Raw genomic sequence first — 23,610 nt, 5'->3', positions numbered from 1 at the left:
CTGCTTGCTTTCTCTCTCACTCTCTCTGTCTAATGAATGAATGAATGAATGAATGAATAAAACGTTGAAAAAAAACTTTAAAAAAAGTCAGAAGATTAACCAACTGAGCCACCCAGGTGCCCTTATTTTTCTATAGCAGCTTTTATGAGAACTTTGCCAAGCGTTTTCCATCTGTTTTATACCTAACTTATTCAATCCTCGGAGCAAACCTGTGCTAGGTACTGTACCATCCAAAGTCTACAGGCTAGGAAACTGAATTGCAATTTATCTATCTAATACAAGTGAATATTTGGGGGAACTAAATAAAACTCTGCACATGAATTCTCAATAAAGATTAATTTTTTTCTCATCATTTCCATTTTACAGATGAGGAAATTGACACTCAGGTTAAATATTCTTCCAAATCTGCTAGTCAGAGAATGACCCAGTGTAGAGTCTGCTTGACTTCAAAGCTTCAAATCTATCCTAATGGAGGTGAAAGGGGGAGCAAAGCATATTAGCACTTATTTTTAAATACTTAGTCTCATTCACTGTTGGATGGGATAATAAAAAAAATCTCAAAGTGGAGCTTAGAATTTACTACCAACACTGGCATGGTTCTTTGTTCACAATAGTGTAGAAGCTATTACAAGTCCTCTGGAGCTTAATAGTTAACGTAACATAAATGTGGCTTTACAAAAATGATACAAAATGAAGCAAGAGTCAGTTTTATTGGCTGATTTTATCTAGAGATGCAGAATTATAGGCACATCTTTACTCAGAAAGATTTCACCCATAAAAATATAAGCAAGGAACAAAAGTTCACATGGGGTTTGGGAGAGAACATTCCTTACCTCCTGCGGCACATTCTTTTCTATGCTCATCTATTGTTTTTGGTTCCTCTTTAGCTTCCTAAAATCATAAAGAGATTTTATTGCTGTACATAGAGTGGAAATCCTTCATAACCAATCATTTCCCAACTTCCTGTCCTCTCCTAACCCTACTCTATCAAAAACACTGTGATATTCAAAGAACTGAACTAGGGGTTAAGAATAAAACAGGACTAGCTCTAAGGGGTTTTCCAATGTAGTTGAGGTACACAAGACAGAAATAGATGAATAGTGATACAAATTACCACAAGGCAACCACTAGGTTTGATTGTCAAATAAATGAGAAGCGAATAAATAAGTGCTCTACAAAGATAGGGAGACACCATGGCTTCAGAAGCATGGCAAGTCTCTGCAGATGAGAAACATGCTGGAGCTTGATGGAGAGGTAGGACTGGATGCATGAAGAGGTGGGGGTAATCTAGGACTATCACATGTAGCTTTCTAGATAGGCTGTTGGGGAACTGGTGGCAAAAATAGCAACTAGGATTGTGTTATGTTAGGCTTTTACTCCGTATAAATACATTTTAAGGTCACTGGCCAGCTATCCTACAAACATATCTATACAACAAGAATTACCCTAATTAGAGGGTTGTACTATACTGCCTGGGAAAATCTAATGGGAAAGCAATAGGTATAAAATCATTTTTATGGTGACAATTATTCAACATTCTCAGAAATTTTCCATAAAAAGCAAGTCTATGACAAATTTCCTTGGTAGAGCCATTGATACCATGTCATGTAATTTTTAGATAATTGAAGCTAGGACTTTGATAAAATGTAACAAATGCAGTAATAAAGGTAAACCTCTGGGTCATTCTTATCAACATTTAAATATTCTTAAGTTTTCTGAATCCTCCCTCAACACCCTAATCTCTTCCATCTGTGGCATCTTCTTTCTCTCCTCTCCCTTATGGCCATGCTTCTTCTGGGAAGAATTGTCCATAGTTGCAATTTCCAGTTTTTCAACTCCCATCTGTCCCTCCACCCAATACTCCAAGAAAACTGCCCCTTCCAGTTATCAGTGAACTCTCTATTGCCAAATTCAATGGAAATTTTTCAGTCTTTATCTTACTTGACCTCTTTGTGGCATCTAAAATGATCTACAATCCCCTCCTCCTTGAAGATTTTTCGTTCCTTGGTTTTCATCTCCTGATGTCCTCCCATTGCTGCAGTAGCTCCTTCTGAGTTTCTTCTGTCATTGCCTTCTTTTCTTAGATAATGGAATCATCAAGAGTCCATTATTCTCTGTGTGCTCTTCCCGCCTGCTCTTTCCAAGTCTCCTTGAAAAATCTCACCCACATACTTTTTTTTTTTAAGCTGGTAACTCACAAATGTGTGTCTACCCCTAAAAGTCCTAGGAATGAACTTATGAATATAGATATACAGCTGTATATGTAATCTTTCAGAGTATTGATGTCTCCCATCAACCTGAAACTTGACTTGAACCAATCTTATTTTCCCCCCTAAAGTTTACCTTTCTTACTGCCTCCCTCTTCTCATGAAATCCTATTCATTCTGTTGGATAAGCCACAATCCTGAGTATCTACATTTTCCCATGCACCCCCCACACCTACCCTGGTTATCAGTCACCATGTCCTATAAACTCTGTCCCTTAAATCTCTCCCAAATTAGTCTTTTATCCATCCACACCAAATTCATACTATCCTCATCTCTTGCCTGAATTATCAATGGCATCCTAACCAGCACCTCATCTCCATGACTACATTTTCTAATTCTAACCCATATTTTTAAGTTTATTTCTATCTTGTCTTGAGATGAGAAAAAATCTTTTTCTCAGAAGACTACCATGAAAAATTAGAGGACTCAAATATTCCTCTATTATTTTATAAGGGGCAACCACTTTTGGCATGTTTGCTAGCCAACACTACACTCTATATGCACTTCACACTACAAAGGATGATTTCAAATCACATATCCCATCATTCCACTCCCTTCAGACTAGAATACTATAAAGTTTTTGCCCACCCTATTGCCTCAAATGTATTTATGCCACAACCATCTCTCAGCTTGAGTTAGCTTTTGTAAGTCTCTGTTTCTTAAAACAAAATGGGCCTAACTAAAACAATGTTTATATACTGATGAGAAAACAATGCACACACACACACACACACACACACACACACACACATATACGTACATACCTGTATACATACAATACAGAGGGGGACTAATACATAAATAAGACCCTTGAGGAAACATGGAATTGGATCAATAGTCTACAAGTTACTCTCCAATAATTATAAATTCATACCAGTGGCAATGAACTTTCTCTTTAAGGAAAAGAACTTTTTCTGTAAACATTTAAATAATGTTGTATAGCAGTTTTCCAGGTTCCTGGATAGCATTCAATACCATTCACAAAGTACCTCCTCCATGACACTGTCTGGCCTCCTAACCCAAGCATTTTTCTTTTACATCACTAACCACACTGCGTAATTGTATATTACTGAGTAACTGTATGTTTCTTCCCTTAATCAGAACATGTTCTCTTAATTAGAACAGATCTTTAAGGTAAATATTACTGTTTTATTTAACCTTACTTATTAATACATTTGTTTACTTAAAAGTCCTCTATTGATAGATGTTTAACATGTTTCCAGTAGACCTTTGATGAATAAGTGAGTGAATGAATGAAAAAACAATGTGGAGTAAGGAGGTCCTAGCTCTAACTCTATTGTGTGACCTTGGACAAGTCACAGGGACTCTTGGGCACCAACTTCTTAATCAATAAAACATTGATGTGATTAAATTCTATTAACTTAATATTTTGAAAGGATAAAATGTGCTTTTAAGAATATTTTACAAATTTAAAGGGACAGTTCTACCATCGTACTATATCATTACTTTTATTGCCAACACGCGTGTCTTTCCTTACCAGATTTAATGTGGTTTTGTCCTCACTCACAGAGCCTTGGGGTGCAGTATTGTCATGAGCTGGACTTTTGCCTGTGAGAGAAAGGGAACACACTGAACAGTTGCCTGAGCAGTAACAAGTGAAAGAGGAAGAAATAGTGAGGGTGGCAATTGTGAGCAGACTAGTAAGTGGCAAAAATCTTAACATGTGAGACAAATTATATACTATAAAACTTTAAACGTGTCCATTGATTCAAAATCAGGTCTAGAGCAGCTAAGGTTCCCAAGAAAGCTAGCCCTATAAGATTTCTTAATAGAAATTAATATCTGTATGAATGGCCTTCAAGTAAGTTTTTAAAATCTTTTTTAAGGCTGCTTTTTTTTTTTTTTTAAATCAAACACATTACTAGTATACTTATAGAAACTGGATGAAGGAAGGTTGAACAACCAGTAACTTAGTAGCTTTCTAATAGCTTGACAAACCGGTTTTTAAAAATTGCATATGTAATACTGATAACCAAGTATGATATTCTTCCAAAACGTGGTATCTTTCTAAAAAAGAAAATCATCAAACTAAGGAATGAAGGCACTATAAATGTATGCCATTTCTTTTTGTAATTTCCTTTATTTTTGTGTACTTTATTCGTACTGAAATGTACTTGATAATGATTTTCCTCTTTATATGATCCATTGTCTTGAATTTAGTTCAGTGCAGGCACAAAGGTCAGCAGCTATAAATAGGTTGTGTTTCTTTTTTAAAAAAGGAATAAAGTATGTATTATATTTTTAAATTTTACATGGAAATAAGAACAAAATGAAAAATCTTTTTCCAATGAAATTTCAAGTTTTTGTTAACTTTTACTTTATTTTTTGTTTTTATTACTTTTTAAATATATATATATATATATATATATATATATATATATATACATACATGTATGTGTGTGTGTGTGTGTGTGTGTGTGTGTGTGTATCTCCAAGTTAGCATATAGTGTAATAATGATTTCAGGAGTAGAATCCAGTGATTCATCCCCTATATATAACACCCAGTGCTCATCTCTATTTTATTTTGGAGAGAGAGTACGACCAAGGAGTGACAGAGAGAGAGGGGGACAGAAGATCTGAAACAGGTTATGTCCTGAGAGCAGCAAGTCCAATGCAGGGCTCAAACTCATGAACCACAAGGTCATGACCTGAGCCAAAGTCAGAGTCTCAATGGACTGAGCCACCCAGGTGCCCGATGTTTTCATTAACTTTTAAGACAGAGAATAGATTCATATGGTCCATAAATTTAAAAGTGTAAACTGTTATGGTGAAAATTATCCCTCCCATCCATGCCTGCCAGAAACCTACTTTCTATCTGCATAGACAATGTTATTTTTTTCTAGCCTTTCAGAGATATTTTATGTATACATAAAAACTTCTTCTTGTCCTTTTTCACCACAAAATTTTACACACAATATATAATGTTTTATATTCGTTTTTTTTAAAGAGACAATAGTTATTTGATATCCTTCTAAGGAAGTTTCCTTATATATGTTTATGGATTCATATTAGTATTCCATTACATCGAGATGCCAATATATATTAACTAGGCTTCTTTTGATAGTTAACTTGTTTCCAATATTTTGTTATTATAGACAATGCTGCAGTAAAGAAACTTCTACAAGTTATGTGTGTGCTTAGAGCTATAGGATAAATTCCCAGAAACCAAATTGTCTTATCACAGTATATGTACATTTAACATATTGGTAGATATCAGCAAATTCCCTTCTATATTAATTATAATAATTTGCATTCCCTATAGAAATGCATGAGATTTCCAGTTTTCCCCACAGTCTAACCAACAGAGTGTAATAAATTTTTTGCATCTTTGTCTCCATGACTAGTGAAAAATGGTACACTGATGTAGTTCTAATTAAAATTTCTCTTATTCAGGGGGGTGCCTGGGTGGCTCAGCCAGTTGGGCGTCCAGCTTTGGCTCAGGTCATGATCTTACGGTTCTGGGTTCAAGCCCCGTGTTGGGCTCTGTACTGACAGCACAGAGCATGGAGCCTGCTTCAGATTCTATGTCTCCATCTCTCTCTGTCCCTCCCCTGCTCACACTCTGTCTTGCTCTGTCTCAAAAATAAACACTAAAAAAATGTTTTTAAATAAAAAAATAAAGAGGTGCCTGGGTGGCTCAGTCAGTTTAAACGTCCGACTTCAGCTGAGGGCACGATCTCGCGGTTCATGAATTCAAGCCCCGCATTGGGCTCTGCGCTGACAGCTCAGAGCCTGGACCCTGCTTCGGATTCTGTGTCTCCCTCTCTCTCTCTACCCCTCCCCCGCTCACGCTCTGTCTCTGTCTCTCTCTCTCTCTCAAAAATAAATAAACATTAAAAAAATTAAAAAATAAATAAATAAAATTAAAAAATAAAAATAAATTTCTCTTATTCGGTCTGAAGTAGAATATGAAGATATTCTTCAGTTTAAGTAAGGAATAGATTCCATTTCTACAATTTACAACTCCTTTAGTTTAGCATCTATATCTGAACTGTCCAGTTCACACAATAGAATGAATTTTCCTTGACTGATGTGTTTGGGGTGAACGGGAGCCTATGGACTTCCGTGAATGTTAACTGCAGTGATGGTTTAGTGGGAATGCTTGAGAATCACTACTTTGTTTTCAGACTCAAAAAAGGATCCAACATAGTATATAGTTAATTCTTTTGCCCCCTGAGTGAACCATCACAAACTGGCCCCTCCTTTTAACCAAATAGATTCTAATGGGGATTCTGAGAATTTCCTAAGCAGATGAGTCTATATCTGTGCCACAGTTGAGACCCAGTTGTATCCAGTCAATCTTTGCCATTAGGAAATATTTAAGCCCTATTAAAATATATTGTAAGTTTTGCTCTATCTACAGAATTGGGGGAAAAAATGGCACCTCTTGGACTTCTTCTCCCCAGAGTATAACCTCATTTTTTTAAATAAAATATTACTGAACTATGAGGATACTTAGTCTAGTGGCTTACAGGTTTGCTTACTGTTTTAGAATGGAAACTATATTTGAATATTTCAACTCCAATAGCTTACCTGTGATCTTTATCATAGAAGAAGCTGATCCTGTATCCTCCTCTTTCTCACAGAGTGACTTACGGACAAGGTCACCAGAAGCCATATTCAAAATTTCTGACCCAGAATCTATCAACAGGAAGAAACTAACAGCATGAACACTATGCAAAAAGAAATTATTTGCCTATGTTCTTTTCATTTGCACTCACCTCAGCAGGTCACAGAAATCAAGCTTCTAGTTATAAAACTAACACTCTATTTTTATATCTTTTCCAAGTTCACTCACCACTTGAAGTCACAGTACTCTCTGTGGATGAAGTGTGTCCAGGAGATGATAGTGTGGAATATTCCCTGTCAAATGAGTAGAGAAGACATTTTGGAGTGTCAGGTCCAAAGATTTCCTTAAAAATTAACAAAATATGCATTCTAATTCACATATACAAACAGGCAAACCTGGACTGTGGCAGGCTCTCAGGATACAAGCATTCAACACCATTCTCCTAAAGACAAAAAAAAGGAGGAAAAACAAGTTTAACAATTTGACATTTTCCATTCTAGAGAGGTTGTTTTAAGCAAACATTTTCATAGAGTTTTAAACGAACCCGTATTTACTTTGCTCTTTTTGAGAGGATATGGGAATGGGATGGTATAGTGCAGGCTGATATACATACTTCCTCAAAGTTGTACTTGCAAAAAAAAATCCAATTTTAAATATACTTACAAGTTCAATATTTAAAGAATACCTGATAAATTCTCAGGCAAAACAAATTCTAAACTTAAAGGGCAGATAGAATTTATTTCATGAACTTAAGTTGTCTTTAAACAGAACATTCTATGTGGGCGTAATAAAATATTTCTATTTATGGAAATGTTATTCAACCTAACACTTTTGACCTGGTGATTTAAAAATGGTTTTCTATTTTCTAGCTAGACAAATCATACATTTTAAACTTAATCCCATTCTCAAAGATCTGAGGGATTACATCGACGTCACCACCTACTACTCGGCGCTCAAAAAGAGCTTAACAAAACTGTAGTCCCAGCCTGTCAGGGCAAATGCTTGAAAGTCTTATTTGAACTTCTTAATCTTGATCAGGATTTCCTAATTTGGGGGGAACTTGAGGACATTAGGGTTGATTAGTTCACATGCTCTCAAATAATGCAGTAGGAACATGGGTTACTCTTTAATAATACGTTTTTCTGATAAGTATATTTTCATTATTATTTGGATTATGTGGGAAATAAAATATTGAAAACTGAAACCATTCGAAAATACCAAAAACCTGCACAGACCATGCAAAGGTGAAGACACTTACATATTCTATAATCAAACAGAGAACTTATTAACAGCCACAACCCAACAGGTTTCAATGGAGGGATATTGTATATCACACCCAGTATTTAGAGTCTACCCCAGATAATATGGACTATAGTCACAGAAAGGTAAGGATTTAGTAAGAGTTTGCTGAATATGTAGTTATGCAATGCAATCACAGCATCCAAAATTTACAGAAGCCCTTTTCATATATCGTCTCCTTTAATTCATCTAACAACCTTATGAAGTGGGTTTTAGCAAGAAAGTATTTACTTATTTCAGGCAAAGAAAGTAAATCCAGTGAATCAAGTAATTTCCCAGCAGTATTCAGAATAGTAATGTAAGCTTCCAAATCCAGTTCGGATGAAATACAGTGTCCTCTCTACTGTAAACAGAACTGTCTCTGAGATACCCTAACCCAGGCTGTTGGTGAGGTACAGACTTGCCAATTATTGTTTTAAACAGGTAGATGATTTAAACATAAATGTTTACAAGGTTCACCTAAAATGTTTAGAAATATCCACAAACTTGCAAAGCAAGAATTTATACCTAATCCTCTTATATATCAATGTTGAACAATCTTCCCTATTTCATTTTGTCTCTGCTTTAAATGCCTTTGGGTCAGATCATGCGTGCCTGAAGCCTCTCATGACATCAGCTTGATACAATTCAACAACCTTCATCAAAGGCCCACTTTGTCCCAGGAACAGTGACAGAGGCCGGAGGCACACTAAACTACAGTTCTTGTCCCACAGGAGTTTGTAGGCCAGTCAGGAAGACAAATGCCTAAACCAAACCATAAATTATAGGCAGCATTGCACCGAGGAAAGTAATATGCACAAAATAGACTGGGGTCATATTTGAATTACATTTTTTTAAATGTCTTTATTTTTGAGAGAGAGAGAGAGAGAGAGAGAGAGAATGAGAACGTGTGCAAGGGAGGGGCAGAGAGACAGGGAGAGGAGAGAGAATCCCAGGTAGGCTCTGCAGTGTCAGTGCAGAGCCCAATATGAGGCATAATCTCACCAACAAAACTGTGAGGTCATGACATGAGCTGAAATCAAGAGTCAGGCACTTAACTGACTGAGCCACCCAGGTGCCCTGAATTACATTTTGAAGAGAAATTGTACCTTATACCCTAACAGGTAAATGATGATATCCCCATCATTAAAATAGTTAATAGATTGTATTAGCAATTATTACATGCTTATTTAACTATATTCCAATATACAGGTAAGAAATGAAGCTATAAAAATAGTAAAATATTAAATATCCTTCAGTTTTATTGAATATCATACTTCATAAAAGTCAATAAGGATTCATTCCTTGATAATTTAAAAATCAGACCCCCTTAAAATCCTATAACATATAAAAATTTGATTATATATGTCTTGAAACACTTGCTGCTGTGCTATAATACATATGTAATAATAATAATAATAATAATAATAAATTATATTGAACTAACTAAAAAGTTAATTTTTTCAGAAAAAGACTTCTTATACCTAGTAGGGTTGTGGATACATGTATCTGAATTTAAGGGGTATGAAATTTTACCTTATACTTAAGTATTTTATACTTAATTAAGCTGGCTTTCAATATGAGAAAACAGGAAACACATCATTTTTATAAACTTTAAAAAATGTCTATTATTTAAACTCAAAATAATAAATACAGCAAAATACGGTTTACCTCCATTACAAATGAGTCTCATTTGCTGTAATGCTCTGTGTAAGCCCTTCTTTTGTTTTAATACCTTATATGTGAAACATTTTAGAGAGAAGCTTTTTGATAAACGTAAAATATTTATGGATTAAATAATAATTCTGTAATTTTGGAGAAATGTCACATTTAGCAGCCACACATTACTACATCATTGTTCAGGAGCAGTTGCAAGGTAAGCGATTGGATATTATTTCCAATTCATTAGTCTTTCTATATCTCACTGATCGGAAAAATCCCAATAGACAACAAACATATCTCAAGCCTAGATTTTCATAAATTGGTCCAAGCATTTTTCCCTTCTTACAGAATAACTAGAAAAATGATTTTTTTTTTCAAATTTAGATTTCTAGTTAATGAAACTGGCAATATAATTCCTCAGGGTGTCTGTGCATATTGAGTGGGGATGACAGACAACTCAGCAAAAATTTTCTACAATTGTGCTTTTTTCCCCCAGCTTCAAGTCACCACTATTCAAACCAGCATCCTGGACCCACAGGAAAGCCTAACCTCCACAAAACAGCTATAAATACTTGGCAGATCATGAAAAAGATAAATTTCTGGATATATTTTAAAACCAAGACAAGTTAAGAAACTGACTAAAAGCAAGAAAAAGAAAGTTCAGATGACAGACTTACTTACATGTAGAAGACTGGCTCAAGTCAATGAGTCTAACACATGTCGACAGCATAGAGCAGGAAGAATGTTCTTCCTGTGCAAGTCATTCAAATAGCAACCTGCATAACATTTACATGAAAATCCGTGGCCAGCCCATTTGCTTTTGACAGCAAGCGTCTAATGGAGGGTGGGGTAGCCAGGTACTCATGGAACAAAGTGAGACATATTCTCCCATGGGCTGGGTCAGCAAATGCAGGCCACGCACACAGGCATGCACACACACACACACACACACACACACACACACACACCAGGATTATCTCAATATTTAGATAGAAAAATATGAAGAATAAGATATTATTATTATTATTAATATTTAGGTTATTAGTAAGAGTAATTAATAGGCCTAGATCATCTCCCAGGATTACTTTATTTTTGCTCTTTTAGATAAAATGTTTCTTTAGCTATAGATTTTATGACCAGAGACCCTTCCATTTGTGTTACCAATGTAATTTTTACTATTAGATCTATTTTAGATGATCAGTACTACTCCAATAAATTCATACGGTTTTCTGAGGAAAAAACCTGAAAAGAGTCTATATATAGGCTTATTTCATTCTAACTTAAAAAAAAAAGTCCTTGACTCAGTGTTGGTTTCAATGTTGTGGAAAGAGAATGTAAAATCGAATACCAAAAGATCACAACTACTATAACCTAAACAAAACTAAATTTCCTCACAAGCTTTTTTTTTTTTTTGTACCTAAAAGGACACCACACCCTCAGATCTACAGGACACACCTACCAATCTGAGGTTCATTTATAGTACAGTTATCAGTCAACTTCTATATGTTCCAATTTTGCAACTGGCAATGTTATTTATTCTCCAAGGTTATGACAGACAATGACCAGAAAATCTTCTGAGATATTTCAAAATTGACTCTGTCCTTTGTCTCATAAATCATCTCCTCCTAGTGATAGTATTATCTTAGACAAAAACATGTAATAACATGGAGGAGACCTCAAAGACCTATTTTTTTAACAGCCAAATTAAAAACAGAGAAATTCATCTTCATATCCTCTGATTGTGACAAGGTATTGTTTTTGTTTTTTTTTTTCATTGACCTATGGTTGACATACAATGTTTTATTAGTTTCAGGTAGACAACATAGTGGTTTGACAATTCTACACATTACATAATGTTCATGAGAAGGGATCTTTTGAGCTTCACACTGCTGATAATTCTGATTCTGGGTGACAGCTATAGCTGCTTTCTGAGTGTTCACTAGGAAACAGGTACTTTGCATACATCATAAAGTGTCTTGGTGGGGTCAGATCTGAGACTGAAGTAGGTAAAGAGGAGAATCCATTTCTTTCTTTCTTTTTTTTTTTAATGTTTATTTATTTTTGAGACAGAGCATGAGCAGGGAAGGGGCAGAGAGAGAAGGAGACACGGAATCTGAAGCAGGCTCCAGGCTCCGAGCTGTCAGCCCAGAGCCCGACGCAGGGCTCGAACTCATGAAGAACTGTGAGATCATGACCCGAGCCGAAGTCAGACGCTTAACCGACTGAGCCACCAAGGTGCCCCGAGGAGAATCCATTTCATTGTCATGGAATCTTCATGAAGCTCCTTAATTCTCTGAGTGTGTGGGGACACACATAGGTACGTAGGCACATGCCCAGTTTGGCTCTTCGGTTGCTGGTCAGACTCCGTGGTGGGAGCATGTGATTAAGAAAAAGAAGACAGACTACAAGGAGAGACAACTGGGCCCTGGAGAGAAACTGCCAAGAGTGAGGAAGAGTTGAGGAAGTTGGGCTAAACAGACCGCTGGGGCCCCCCCACTGACGGGAGCCACAGTACTGGAGTCAGTGGGAGACGGCTCCTGGCCACTGTGCCTCCCAGCCCACTGGCTTATCTCTGTATGCACCTTGACACAGAGAGGGTCATTTTAACAATCCCATCACAAGTAGTCCACCCCCCCAACACTGTAGAAGGACCTTGCGCTGAAGTACTGAGACAAGAAAGGAGAATCCTCTCTGCTGGCCAGGGAGTAAAGATCACTAAGGTGATCAGGCACAGAGCTCCAAAGAGTTAAGCATGGAGGGCGTGTGGGGATTATGGGTCACAAACAAAAGGCCTGCGGAGATGTGAGTGCTGAAACCAGCTTCCTTTCCCCTAAGCCTCTCAGGAATTGAAGCATCCTGCCCTGGGACTCACTAGTTGGTCAGGCCTGAAGGACATTAGGAGATATTGGTATACACCCCTAGAGGCTCTTGGAAATGTTGAGACAGGACCCCATGGAGAAGAAAGGCCTTCCTATTCATCAGCGAGTGGGGAAACAGAATTAAGGTTTGTCTTTTCTTTAAATATAACTGATTTGGTTTGTTCCCATGGACTGGTTAGGCCAGAACATAGCCATTGCTTTATGCATATGCGTACATGTAATGCATGTATGTGTGTATTTGAATCCTCCAAAGAACCCTGAAAACTAGTATCTCTGTTTCACGGGGTGGGAGGGTAGGAGGGTGTCAAGAAAATTCAGAGAGGTTAAGCCACTTGTCCAAGTTTACACAGCGAACAAGTAATAGAGCCAGTCTTAAATCCAGGCCTGCTTGATTCCAAAGCCTATGTGATGTGGCTATAATTCTAAATCATTACCAGAAAAATTTTAAATAAATACAAAAGTAACAGAATAGAATAAGTAAAATTTGTGTACCTGTTCTGCAGATTCAGCTATTACCAACCTGTGGCCACTCTGTTTTGTCACCCACTAAACCCACCCCTGCATTGTTTTGATGCAAATCCCAGATATCATAAATATTTTAGTCTGAATCTCTAAAAGGCGAGGTTTAGAAATAATTTATTCTCTTTTTTTTTCTGCAATATTCCAAATAAATGAATTTTCTGGGTCAGTAGAGTAACTCCATTTTTCCCAAAAATGTCTTAAGCTGGGCCCCAAATTATTTACTATGAGATGTTCTTTTTGAGATAATAATCTTATTAGAGTCCTTTGCTCACTCAGATAGATCCTCTTAAGAATATGGATGTTCAGGGGCGCCTGGGTGGCTCAGTTGGTTAAGTGTCTGACTTCAGCTCAGGTCATGATCTCACAGCTCGTGGGTTCAAGTTGCTTGTTATGAAGGCTCTCAAGAGTGACAAAAATCCTAGAGTTTGAAGCCAAAGACGTAAGAAAAATACCATAATTTATGGGTCACTGGGATAAACACAGATTACATTTTCTGGCAATTTTTATCTCACATTTCATTCTAAATCCCTGTACTTATTAATGAGAATGCTTAGAAAATTGTTTTCTAAGGAGAATTTTCTATTACTTATGAAGTGGGGGGAGTTGAGGGGTAGGAAGGTAGGATTTACTCTCATGAGAGAGTGAATCATGCAGTGAACAGGCTGCAGAGATTCTTCAGGGGAGAAGAAACCTGGAAAGGGAACAGCGAGAATTAGTGATATCAGCTGCCAAGTGCAGCAGACAGACTGCTTCCTGGGGACTGTAGAAGAAATGGCACAGAATACATCATGAGAACCTTCAGGGAACCTATACGTTTCCCCAGGAATGTTGGGTAGGAGTTTCCATTGTGATGTGTTAGCTCCTGCTTCTTAATGGCATCAAGACCATGGGGGGGGGGGGGGGGGCAACAACAACAACAAAAACCAAAACTCAGTCACATAGCCTAATGACAGTGTATTTGGAGATCCTTTTAGATAAATAAAGAAGCTCATTTACTAGCCAAAAAACTACTTTCAAGGTAATTATGATCAATTATTATGAGTGAAAGTTCTAAATTCAGTATTCTAAGAGGAGCCATGAGAAAGGCTTATTTTTTGAACATGGACAAACAAGAATTTGAATCCCACATTTGCTAGTTACCAGTTGAGTGATCTTGGGGAAGTTACTAACCTCTGTGAACTTCAGCTGTGTCATTTGTAAAAGCCGAGAATGCCTACCAAAGTTGCAGAGAAGATTAATAACATGGCATGTGGAAATGCTTTCCTACAAAGTACCTGGTACACAAGTGATGTTTGTTTCTTCCCCATTCTTGGTAAAATCACTGCCAGATAAAAGGGAAATTACTAATAACCAAACATCCTGTAAGCTTCCAAGTTCAACTTCCTTCATTAAACTTACAATAACTGCTAACTAATAGCAAAATAGATTCATTTCTTTTTTCTTTCCTTTTCTTAGCTACTCAATAGGATGGGTATTAAGGAACAGAAAAATGTCAGATACACACACTTAAAAGGAATAATAAGAACAAGTCATATAACTTAGCAGTGAAAAGAACCCCATTTATTAAACGGGCAAAGATCTGGGGAGATATACCTCCAAAGAAGAAGCACATTGGTCAACAAGTACAAGAAAAGATGTTCGACACCATTGGTCATTAGGAGAATGCATACCCAAACCATCAAAACCTATGTCACACCTGCCAAGATGGCTATAATCAAAAAAGAGACAAATGTTGACAAGGATGTAGAGAAACTGGAATCCTCATGCATTACTTGCAGGAATATAAAATGGTGCAGCGACTTTGGAAATCTGTTTTATAGTTCCTTGAAATATTACAGATACCATACGATGTAGCAATTCCACTCCCAGGTATATGCCCAAAAGGATACCATATGGGTACAGAAAAACTTATACACTAAAGTTCATAGTAGCATTATTTACATAGGTAAAAAATTGAAACAACCCAAGCACTCATCAGCTGATGAATAAAATGTGATATAGACATACATTGGAACATTATTCAGTCATAAAAAGGATTGAAGTACTTGTAACATGCTACAACATGGTGAAACTTGAAAATATCATACTAACTGAAAGAAGTTGGCCACAAGAGTTTATTCCATATATATGAGATATCCAGAATAGGCAAATGCATATACAGAGAAAGTAGATTAGTGATTCCCTAGGACTGAGGGTTTGGTGGGAAGAAGGGATAGACTGTTGATGGGTATGAGGTTTCTTTATGGGATGATCAGAATGTTTTAAAATTGATTTTGATGGTTGTTGTGCAATTCTGTGAATTTAATTAAAAGCAGTTAATTGTTCTACCAAGAACCATAAAATACCTAAAATACCATAAAATAAACTTAACCAAAGATGTAAAAGATCTGTATGCTGAAAACTATAGAAAACTTACAAAAGAAATTGAAGAAGACACAAAGAAATGGAAAAACATTCCATGCTCATGAATTGGAAGAACAAATATTGTTAAAATGTCAATACTACCCAAAGCAATCTACACATTCAGTGAAATCCCAATCAAAATTACACAGGCATTCTTCTCAGAGGTAGAACAAACAATCCTAAAATTTGTATGGAACCACAGAAGACCCCAAATAGATAAAGTACTGTTGAAAAAGAAAACCAAAGCTGGAGGCATCACAATCCTGGACTTTAGCCTGTATTACAAAGCTGTAATCATCAAGACAGTACGGTATTGCCACAAAAACAGACACACAGACCAATGGAATAGAGAACCCGGAATTGGATCCCCAAATGTATGGCCAACTAATCTTTGAAAAAGCAGAGAGTATCCAATGGAAAAAAAGTCTCTTTAACAAATGGTGCTGGAAGAACTGGACAGCAACATGCAGAAGAATGAAACTAGACCACTGTCTTACACCATTCACAAAAATAAACTTAAAATGGATAAAGGACCTGAATGTGAGACAGGAAACCACCAAAACCCTAGAGGAGAAAGTAGGAAAAACCTCTCTGACCTCAGCCGCAGCAATTTCTTACTTGACATATCTCCAAGGCAAGGGAATTAAAAGCAAAAATGAACTATTGGGACCTCATGAAGACAAAAAACTTCTGCATTGCAAAGGAAACAATCAACAAAACGAAAAGGCAACTGACGGAACAGGAAAAGATATTTGCAGAGGGCATATCAGATAAAGGGTTAGTATCCAGAATCTATAAAGAACTTACCAAACTCACCACCTAAAAAGCAATCCAGTGAAGAAATGGGCAGAACACATGAACAGACACTTCCAAAGAAGACATCCAGATGGCCAACAGACACATGAAAAGATGCTCAACATCACTCATCATCAGAGAAATACAAATCAAAACCACATTGAGATACCACCTCACACCAATCTGAGTGGCTAAAATTAACAACTCAAGAAAAAAACAGATGTTGGCAAGGATGTGAAGAAACAGAAACCCTCTTGCACTGTTGGTGGGAATGCAAACTCGTGTAGCCGCTCTGGAAAACAGTGTGGAGGTTCCTCAAAAAATTAAAAATAGAATTACCCTATGACCCAGCAATAGCACTACTAGGAATTTCTTCAAATGATACAGGAGTGTTCATTCATGGGGAGGTATGTGTACCCCAATGTTTTTAGAAGCACTTTCAACAATAGCCAAATTATGGTAAGAGCCCACATGTCCATCAACTGATGAATGGATAAAGAAGATGTGGTTTATATATACAATGGAACACTACCTGGCAGTGAGAAAGAATGAAATATTGCCATTTGCAACAACGTGGATGGAACTGGAGGGTATTATGCTAAGTAAAATAAATCAGTCAGAGAAAGACAAATATCATATGTTTTCACTCATATATGGAATTTGAGAAACTTAACAGAAGACCATGGGGCAAGGGAAGGGGAAAAAATTGTTCCAAACAGAGAGGGAGGCAAATCATAAGAAACTCTTAAATACAGAGAACAAACGGAAGGTGGATGGGGGGTCTGGGGGAGAGGGGAAAATGAGTGATGGACATTGAAGAGGGCACTTGTTGGGATAAGCACTGGATATCGTATGTAAGCGATGAATCATGGGAATCTACTCCTGAAACCAGGAGCACACTGTATATACCATATGTCAGCTAGCTTGATAATAAATTATATTTAAAAAATTAATAAAAGCATTTACCTGAATAAGTTGTTTAATATGTGAATTATATCTCAAGCAATTAAAAAAAGGAAGAATACTGGATTGTTAGATCCTGAAACAGAACTGTCTGCTCCTTTTGACTGAGAAAATTATGGAACGTGGTTTCAGCTGTAGACAGAGGGATCACTCCATACATATCTCCATAACCTGGGGAGTTTGCCTAAATGACGTGTTATTTAGTGTTATTCTTTTTTTGGTAGAAAAGTACCATTAGCACCTAACTGCAGCAATGAATACTCTCTGGGCACTGCCCTACTTTGTGACTTTTTACAAAGTACCAGCACTTCAAAGATTATCTAGGTTTGACTTCAATTCTTAGACAGACAATGAGACCTAAGACTTATAGTCATTAGTAAATTTTAAGTCCCAAATCAGCCTGCCTCTCAAACAAAATATTCAGCATACTTCACCAAAATCTCCTTTTGTCTATTTATCCTTTAGCTTGTACTACAGAAGGAGTAGAAAGCCCCCACATGACTGAATTGTAATTTCTTGTCAAGAAAGGTTGACATTTCTCAGGCATCTGTGTTTTGTGGTATAAGATTCACACTGGCTATAAGAGTGTCCATAATACTTCAAAAAAATATACCATAGAAGAGGACCAGGATATGGTCGTACTAAAAATAGAGGTGAAATATAATCAAATGCTCACTTCCATCCTTAGATCATCATTCGTCCTGAGGCAACCTGAAAGATCTGTTCCTGAGTGGGGGCCAACTTCAGGGCCTGGGCACCTGGCAACAGAAAACAAAGCTCCTTACTCCTGATGGAAAGACGGAGAATTTCAGCTAATACCAAATGTTTCCCTTCCCTGCCTAAGCTTAACCAAATTTCTAATTAAGTTCATGGTTTTAGTAAGACATAAGGAAAGCCAGCTCCAAGCTCCACCAGAGAGAGATGGCAAGCCATAGAGAATCTAGCCAAAAATGGAAATAAAGAATTTGCAATTCAAAGTCTTGTTTCTGCATCCTTGATACAGAAAGGAAATTTCACCGGGGTGGATAGTGCTCACAAACCCCACTGACATTTCAAACTTTTCCTGAGGAAGGTCGGTCTGTGTACTAAGAAAGGTGAGCACAGAGGAGCCTGGGGAGAGGGAGGATGTGGGGATAAGGATTTGCAAAGGCTCATTAACCTTGAAGAAGAAGGAATAGAAATGTGATCAAAACCTATCTGAAAAAGTTAACTTAGCAGTATATAGTATATTCCTAAAACCTGGGAAACATTTTGGGTAGCCCAATTTGTCTTTTTACATTTTAGAATGGATGTTACGGAATTCAAAGTGCAAGAAAACTGCACTTCAAGAAAACTATAGAGATACCTTTAAAATTGTCAATTTTCAGAAAGTTAGATAAGTTCCACAATAAAACCTTCTTACTTAACACATTATGGTCTCAGGATTCAAAAGTTTAACTGATTAAAAAGCTTAGACAATAGGAATAGGGTAAATATATTTGGCTCTTTTAACTTACTTGTGTCTTCTAGTCACATCCAAAGCACCATCCTCTATTTTCACATGGTTGGGCCTTTCACATGCATCTTGGATTCGGTTGGCTACACCTGAGAAAGGTGTCAACTCCAGTCTTGGAATCACTGTAAGACTCTCTAGATGCAAGGCATCTGCAGAACAGAAAAGAATAAAAACAGAAATTTATTTCTGGTTTAAACTATATTTTACGTATATACATACATACATACATATTCTTTCCCTCCTGAGAGATGGAACTATTTCTGAAAAAGCAGAAGTCAATTCAATTCTATTTTAACATAACCCTCCCCCCCACCTTGATGCCTCGTTGTATGAAGTGAAAATGCCAATCTTTTAAAGCAAGTTGGGGAGGGGGCAGAAAAATCCCTGCCTACTAAGCAATTAAAGGGGTCAGCAATTTGCAACCAGAGGGTAAAATCCAGCCTAATTTGTAAATAAAGTTTTACTGTATCACAGACACACCCATTCATTCAGTATTGTCCATGGCTGCTTGTGTGATACAACAGCAACGCTGAGTAGTTGCTGCAGAAACCATATAGCCTGCAAAGCCTAAGATATTTACTATCTGGCCCTTTACAGAGACAGCTTACCAACTCCTGAAGAGAAAATTGTCAGATGCTGTGACTAGAAGTCATTAAAGACACGAAAGAAATAGGGTGACAAACTGTTTTTTGGAGAAAACCATCTTGTTATGTGTTTTTCTGAGTATAGGAAAAAGAGTTTAATGGAAAAAAACAGGCTTTGGAGTCAATCACAAATTTTTAATTCAAATCCTGGCTTGGCCACATACTAGCTGTGTGACCTAGATAAATAACTAAACCACTCTGAGCCTCAGTTTACTTACATATGAAGTGTAAGTAATGACAAAATGACCTTAGGCAAATTACTAACTCACTGTTTCTGTTTGTTTATTTATTTATCATTTATTTTGAGAGAGCAACAGAGCATGAGTGGGGGAGGCGCAGAGGGAGAGGGAGACAGAGAATCCCAAGTAGGCCCTGCACTGTCAGCACAGAGTCCAGTGCAGGGCTCGAACTCACAAACCATGAGATCATGACCTGAACCAAAATCAAGAGTTGGACACTTAACTGTCTGAGCCACCTAGGCGCCCCTGTTTCCTTATCTTTAAAATGGAAATGACATTAGCATCTACCTAGCAGGGAGGTGATGATTAAAGGAGGTAACAGCAATGTTAAGAGCAGAGAACTGTGCCTGGCATGCAGCAGGCACTCATAGGGACTGTTGACATTGTGATCACGTTACTACCCCTGGGTTAGTGTGAACAAAGTCATCTAGAGAAAGCACGAAGCTGTTGTATGATACAAAAAGGCCATTAGCAGTGGTAGCACTTTTCCCTTCTCCACTTGAAATGACCCACAGATCACTCTGCTTTCTATTTATTTCTTCTTAACTTTATTTGATAACCATCCCATTTCTCTTGTCATTTCAGAACCAGGCATTAACTTTTGCTTTCACTCACATCTAGCTTGTGATGAGAGATGAGAGATGTCACTGCTTTGAGCCTTTCCTAAGATAAAGGTCATTCTCCTTAGCCTGGCCTTGAGTAATAGCCCACATGTAACCTGCAACTTGCTCCAAACTTATATTCAACTATATCCCAGCCAAACTCCAGTTTCCAAAATGACTTGTCCAGCTTTGATTCTTCTTCAAACATTTGAAGCTTTTGCATTCTTACTTCTGTTTTACTTTGTTTTTCCCTCATGCCATTCTCCTCAGTTAGAATACCTTGTCCATGATTTTTGCTTTTCCAAATGCAACCCATGTTTCAAGGCCTGGTTCAACTCTCATTTCTTCTATGGAGACTTCTCTGAGCCCATTCTTTTTTTTTAATATATATATATTTTAAGTTTATTTATTTATTTTGAGAGAGAGAGCACGCGCACGGAAGCAGAAGAGGAGCAGAGAGGGAGGGGGAGATAGAATCCCAGGTAGGCTCCATGTGTCAGCACACAGCCCGATGTGGGACTCGATCCCACAAACTGTGAGATCATGACCTAAGCCAAGATCAAGAGTCAGACACTTAACCAACTGAGCCACCCAGGTACCCCCTCTGAGCCCATTCTAATCTCCCTGATAATCTGTGAGCTATTTTAAGATTGATTCTTTATTACACATAATACGGTGCTTTGTACAGAGTAAGTGCTCAAACATAAGTTCGTTGACTGAATTCTGGGATAAATATCCAAGTATTCAACAACTTTTTCTGTACAAATATAATTGTGATTATTTTCCCATTCAAAAAGAGCCCTACCCTCAGCCATGCCTGACAGGGTATAAGAGGGGGGCTATCCATGCTTACCCAGCAGAGGTGTGTACCAGCATGTATGTTTGAAAGTCAGGGGTGCCTGATGTATTCTTGGTTCTTGACTGCTATATTGTTTATGGCAACACTGCTTCTGAAGAGAAAATTAAGTACTGTTAGGTATCTAAAGGCATGTAACAGTATGTTTCATTATCTACTCTCTTTATCTCCAAAGGCAGAAAGACTATTACCGGTCTCAACCCTGTGAGAGAGGTCCAGAAGAAAATAAATGATGTCAAGTAAGAAAGCTTTCATCCTCTTGAACAAAAGGTATACTTTACCCTGTGGGTAAACTATAATTCTCATTAAAAATCACAGTTCAATAATTTAACAGAATTATATCAATTCCCAATAATCGACATTCTCATATAAACAAGAGCTTTGAGGAAAGAGGTATGGGTGAGGGGCAAGCTTAGTTATACAATATTTCATCATGATACCACAATCAAATTTAAAATATTGCCATACCATAGGGTCTACCAGCATTGTATGCATGTGTGTGATAAAGAAAAAGAATAGGAATCCATTGCCTCATCTCATAATCTCCCAAGGAAAAGTGGTAGAGTTTAGAGTTCTGAGACTACTGACACATACTGGACTTAACTTTCTATTTTGGCATAGTAGTGGTTTGCAACAGGCACTTAAATCGTTTCAAAAGGCTTAAACTTACCAGTTGTTCTTGAAGAGGTTGTTGAATTCCATCCGTGCAGGACAGGGGATCATAGTGAGGAAATTCTTCATCTAAACAGCTCTGTCATGAGAAAATGGTGGAACATATTCAAAGACAGAACGATGACAGAGTCAAAGAAAGATGCAAAACATATTATGCTTAAGAGAAGATATGATGCTACCTGAGGAGGGTAGTTATTGGCCAGTTCTTTCTAGTGTTCAACTTTAAGGGAAGAGGTTTGTAATTGTAAAGCTTTCATTTTCTTTTCCTCATTACTTGTTTTAGAAATGAAATCCAACGATCAGGGACAGGAAACACAAGGGCTATGTCATTGAAATCTTTAGGCAGAGGCCAAAGAAGCTTGGTGGAGACATGTCAGTGTAGTGAAAATGGTGTCTATGAAAATTTTATAGCTATCAAATTGTGGCCCTCGTCCAAGAGGTAGATACATATCGATCACAGTTATGCTATAATATAAAATCGTGTTGGTGTTCCTAATATGATTAGAGAACTTTGGATGTGGAGGTTTTTCCACTTCAACTTATTATAGGGGGCTTTCTAGGCACTCTGCCTAGCTTAGTCTCCACATGAATAATTTTTGTTCTACTTAAACAGATGTGCCTGCAATACACCCTTGGAAACAGATACATGCAGACATCACCCCTCTCTTTCTTCCCTTCTCCAGTCCCTCCCCCCCAGTGCCAAACTTACCCTTCCTTATGTTCCTCATTTAAGAACAAAAAGGAGAAATTCACCAAGTATCATGAGGGAAAGAAATACATTGAACTCTGCCATGGATATATTGAGATATCCAGACAGAAAGGAGTTGAAAGTTTAATTCAAACAGGAGAAAATAAGAGACAATAACCACCCCAGCCCATCCAAGAGTACACATTCAACAGTATCAGAAAGGAGGTGCCTAAGACTAAAAAACTGGCCCTTTGCTAATAGATAAATTCTCAAATGTTTCTTCTTTGAAAGATGTTATTAGAAGCCATTCACTAACGTGAGTTCTCTCCTCTTGTTTTGCTAAATGCTTTCAGTGCATAAGAGAACAAAGTCCCCCCGAGGATTTTCTTCTAAATTGGTTATTTAATTTTATAATCAAAATCATTATCTATTATAAATTAGCTTCAAAACCTTACACAGATTGGACCTTTTCCCCACAGTAAACACACATCACAGGTTTTTTTGTTTTTTACCTGAAACGGTAAGCCATGGCGTCGTCCTTTAATTAACTTCTTTCTCAGTGACTCAGCTGTTGCTATAAAAAGAATTCATAACCAGCTTGCTTAATATGGACGATAGTAACCCGCTTTTTCCCCTGGTTAATTTCATAAACTTTTAACAGTTTTAAATTTGGGGCCTGAGGAAAGGAGAGGGAAAAGCAATGACTTCTGAGAACACTGTTCTCAAATCATGTCCTGGGGCAGTGGATACAGAGAACAAAGGTTGGAGAGGCTAAACCACTATCACTCTTGGGTATTAAAATTAACCTTGGTAGATGCAATTGTCTTCTAGAGGTGAGTCATAGCATTATTTCACCTTCACATAGGAATACACCTGAGAGGTCATCAGTCCAACTGCCTACAAGGTAGAAATCCTCTCTCCAAGCAGCTTCTGCTGGAGCAATGAGTGATGGGAGCCCCAGAATCCTACAGGTACATCTGAGATCATGAGAACGTTGTTGTCCAGAGGATTTCAATGATGACTCAGTATGCATGGAGCTGGGATCAGACGCATA

General features: G+C 37.4%; 1 protein-coding gene across 3 annotated transcripts in view; it reads right to left on the bottom strand.

The window, feature by feature from the left end:
- The window catches only part of IRAG2 (inositol 1,4,5-triphosphate receptor associated 2), a 128,982-nt gene that overhangs the window by 21,583 nt on the left and 83,789 nt on the right, over nucleotides 1-23,610 (bottom strand). Inside the window, exons 19-28 of one of the 3 annotated variants that reach the window (XM_049625199.1) lie at nucleotides 23,069-23,130; nucleotides 21,867-21,947; nucleotides 21,194-21,290; nucleotides 18,857-19,004; nucleotides 18,037-18,118; nucleotides 7,254-7,300; nucleotides 7,087-7,151; nucleotides 6,822-6,929; nucleotides 3,766-3,836; nucleotides 834-891 (exon numbers count right to left, since the gene is read on the bottom strand). In XM_049625199.1, the coding sequence (XP_049481156.1) occupies nucleotides 834-891; nucleotides 3,766-3,836; nucleotides 6,822-6,929; nucleotides 7,087-7,151; nucleotides 7,254-7,300; nucleotides 18,037-18,118; nucleotides 18,857-19,004; nucleotides 21,194-21,290; nucleotides 21,867-21,947; nucleotides 23,069-23,130 (819 nt within the window). Of the gene's footprint in view, nucleotides 1-833; nucleotides 892-3,765; nucleotides 3,837-6,821; nucleotides 6,930-7,086; nucleotides 7,152-7,253; nucleotides 7,301-18,036; nucleotides 18,119-18,856; nucleotides 19,005-21,193; nucleotides 21,291-21,866; nucleotides 21,948-23,068; nucleotides 23,131-23,610 lie in introns of those variants that run through there. The other 2 variants (XM_049625197.1, XM_049625198.1) reach the window with 2 other exon arrangements.

Source organism: Panthera uncia, chromosome B4 (genome assembly GCF_023721935.1).
Source record: "Panthera uncia isolate 11264 chromosome B4, Puncia_PCG_1.0, whole genome shotgun sequence".
Lineage (NCBI taxonomy): Eukaryota > Metazoa > Chordata > Mammalia > Carnivora > Felidae > Panthera > Panthera uncia.
The sequence above is the reverse complement of the archived record's forward strand: the minus strand, read 5'-3'. Positions and strand labels throughout refer to the sequence as shown.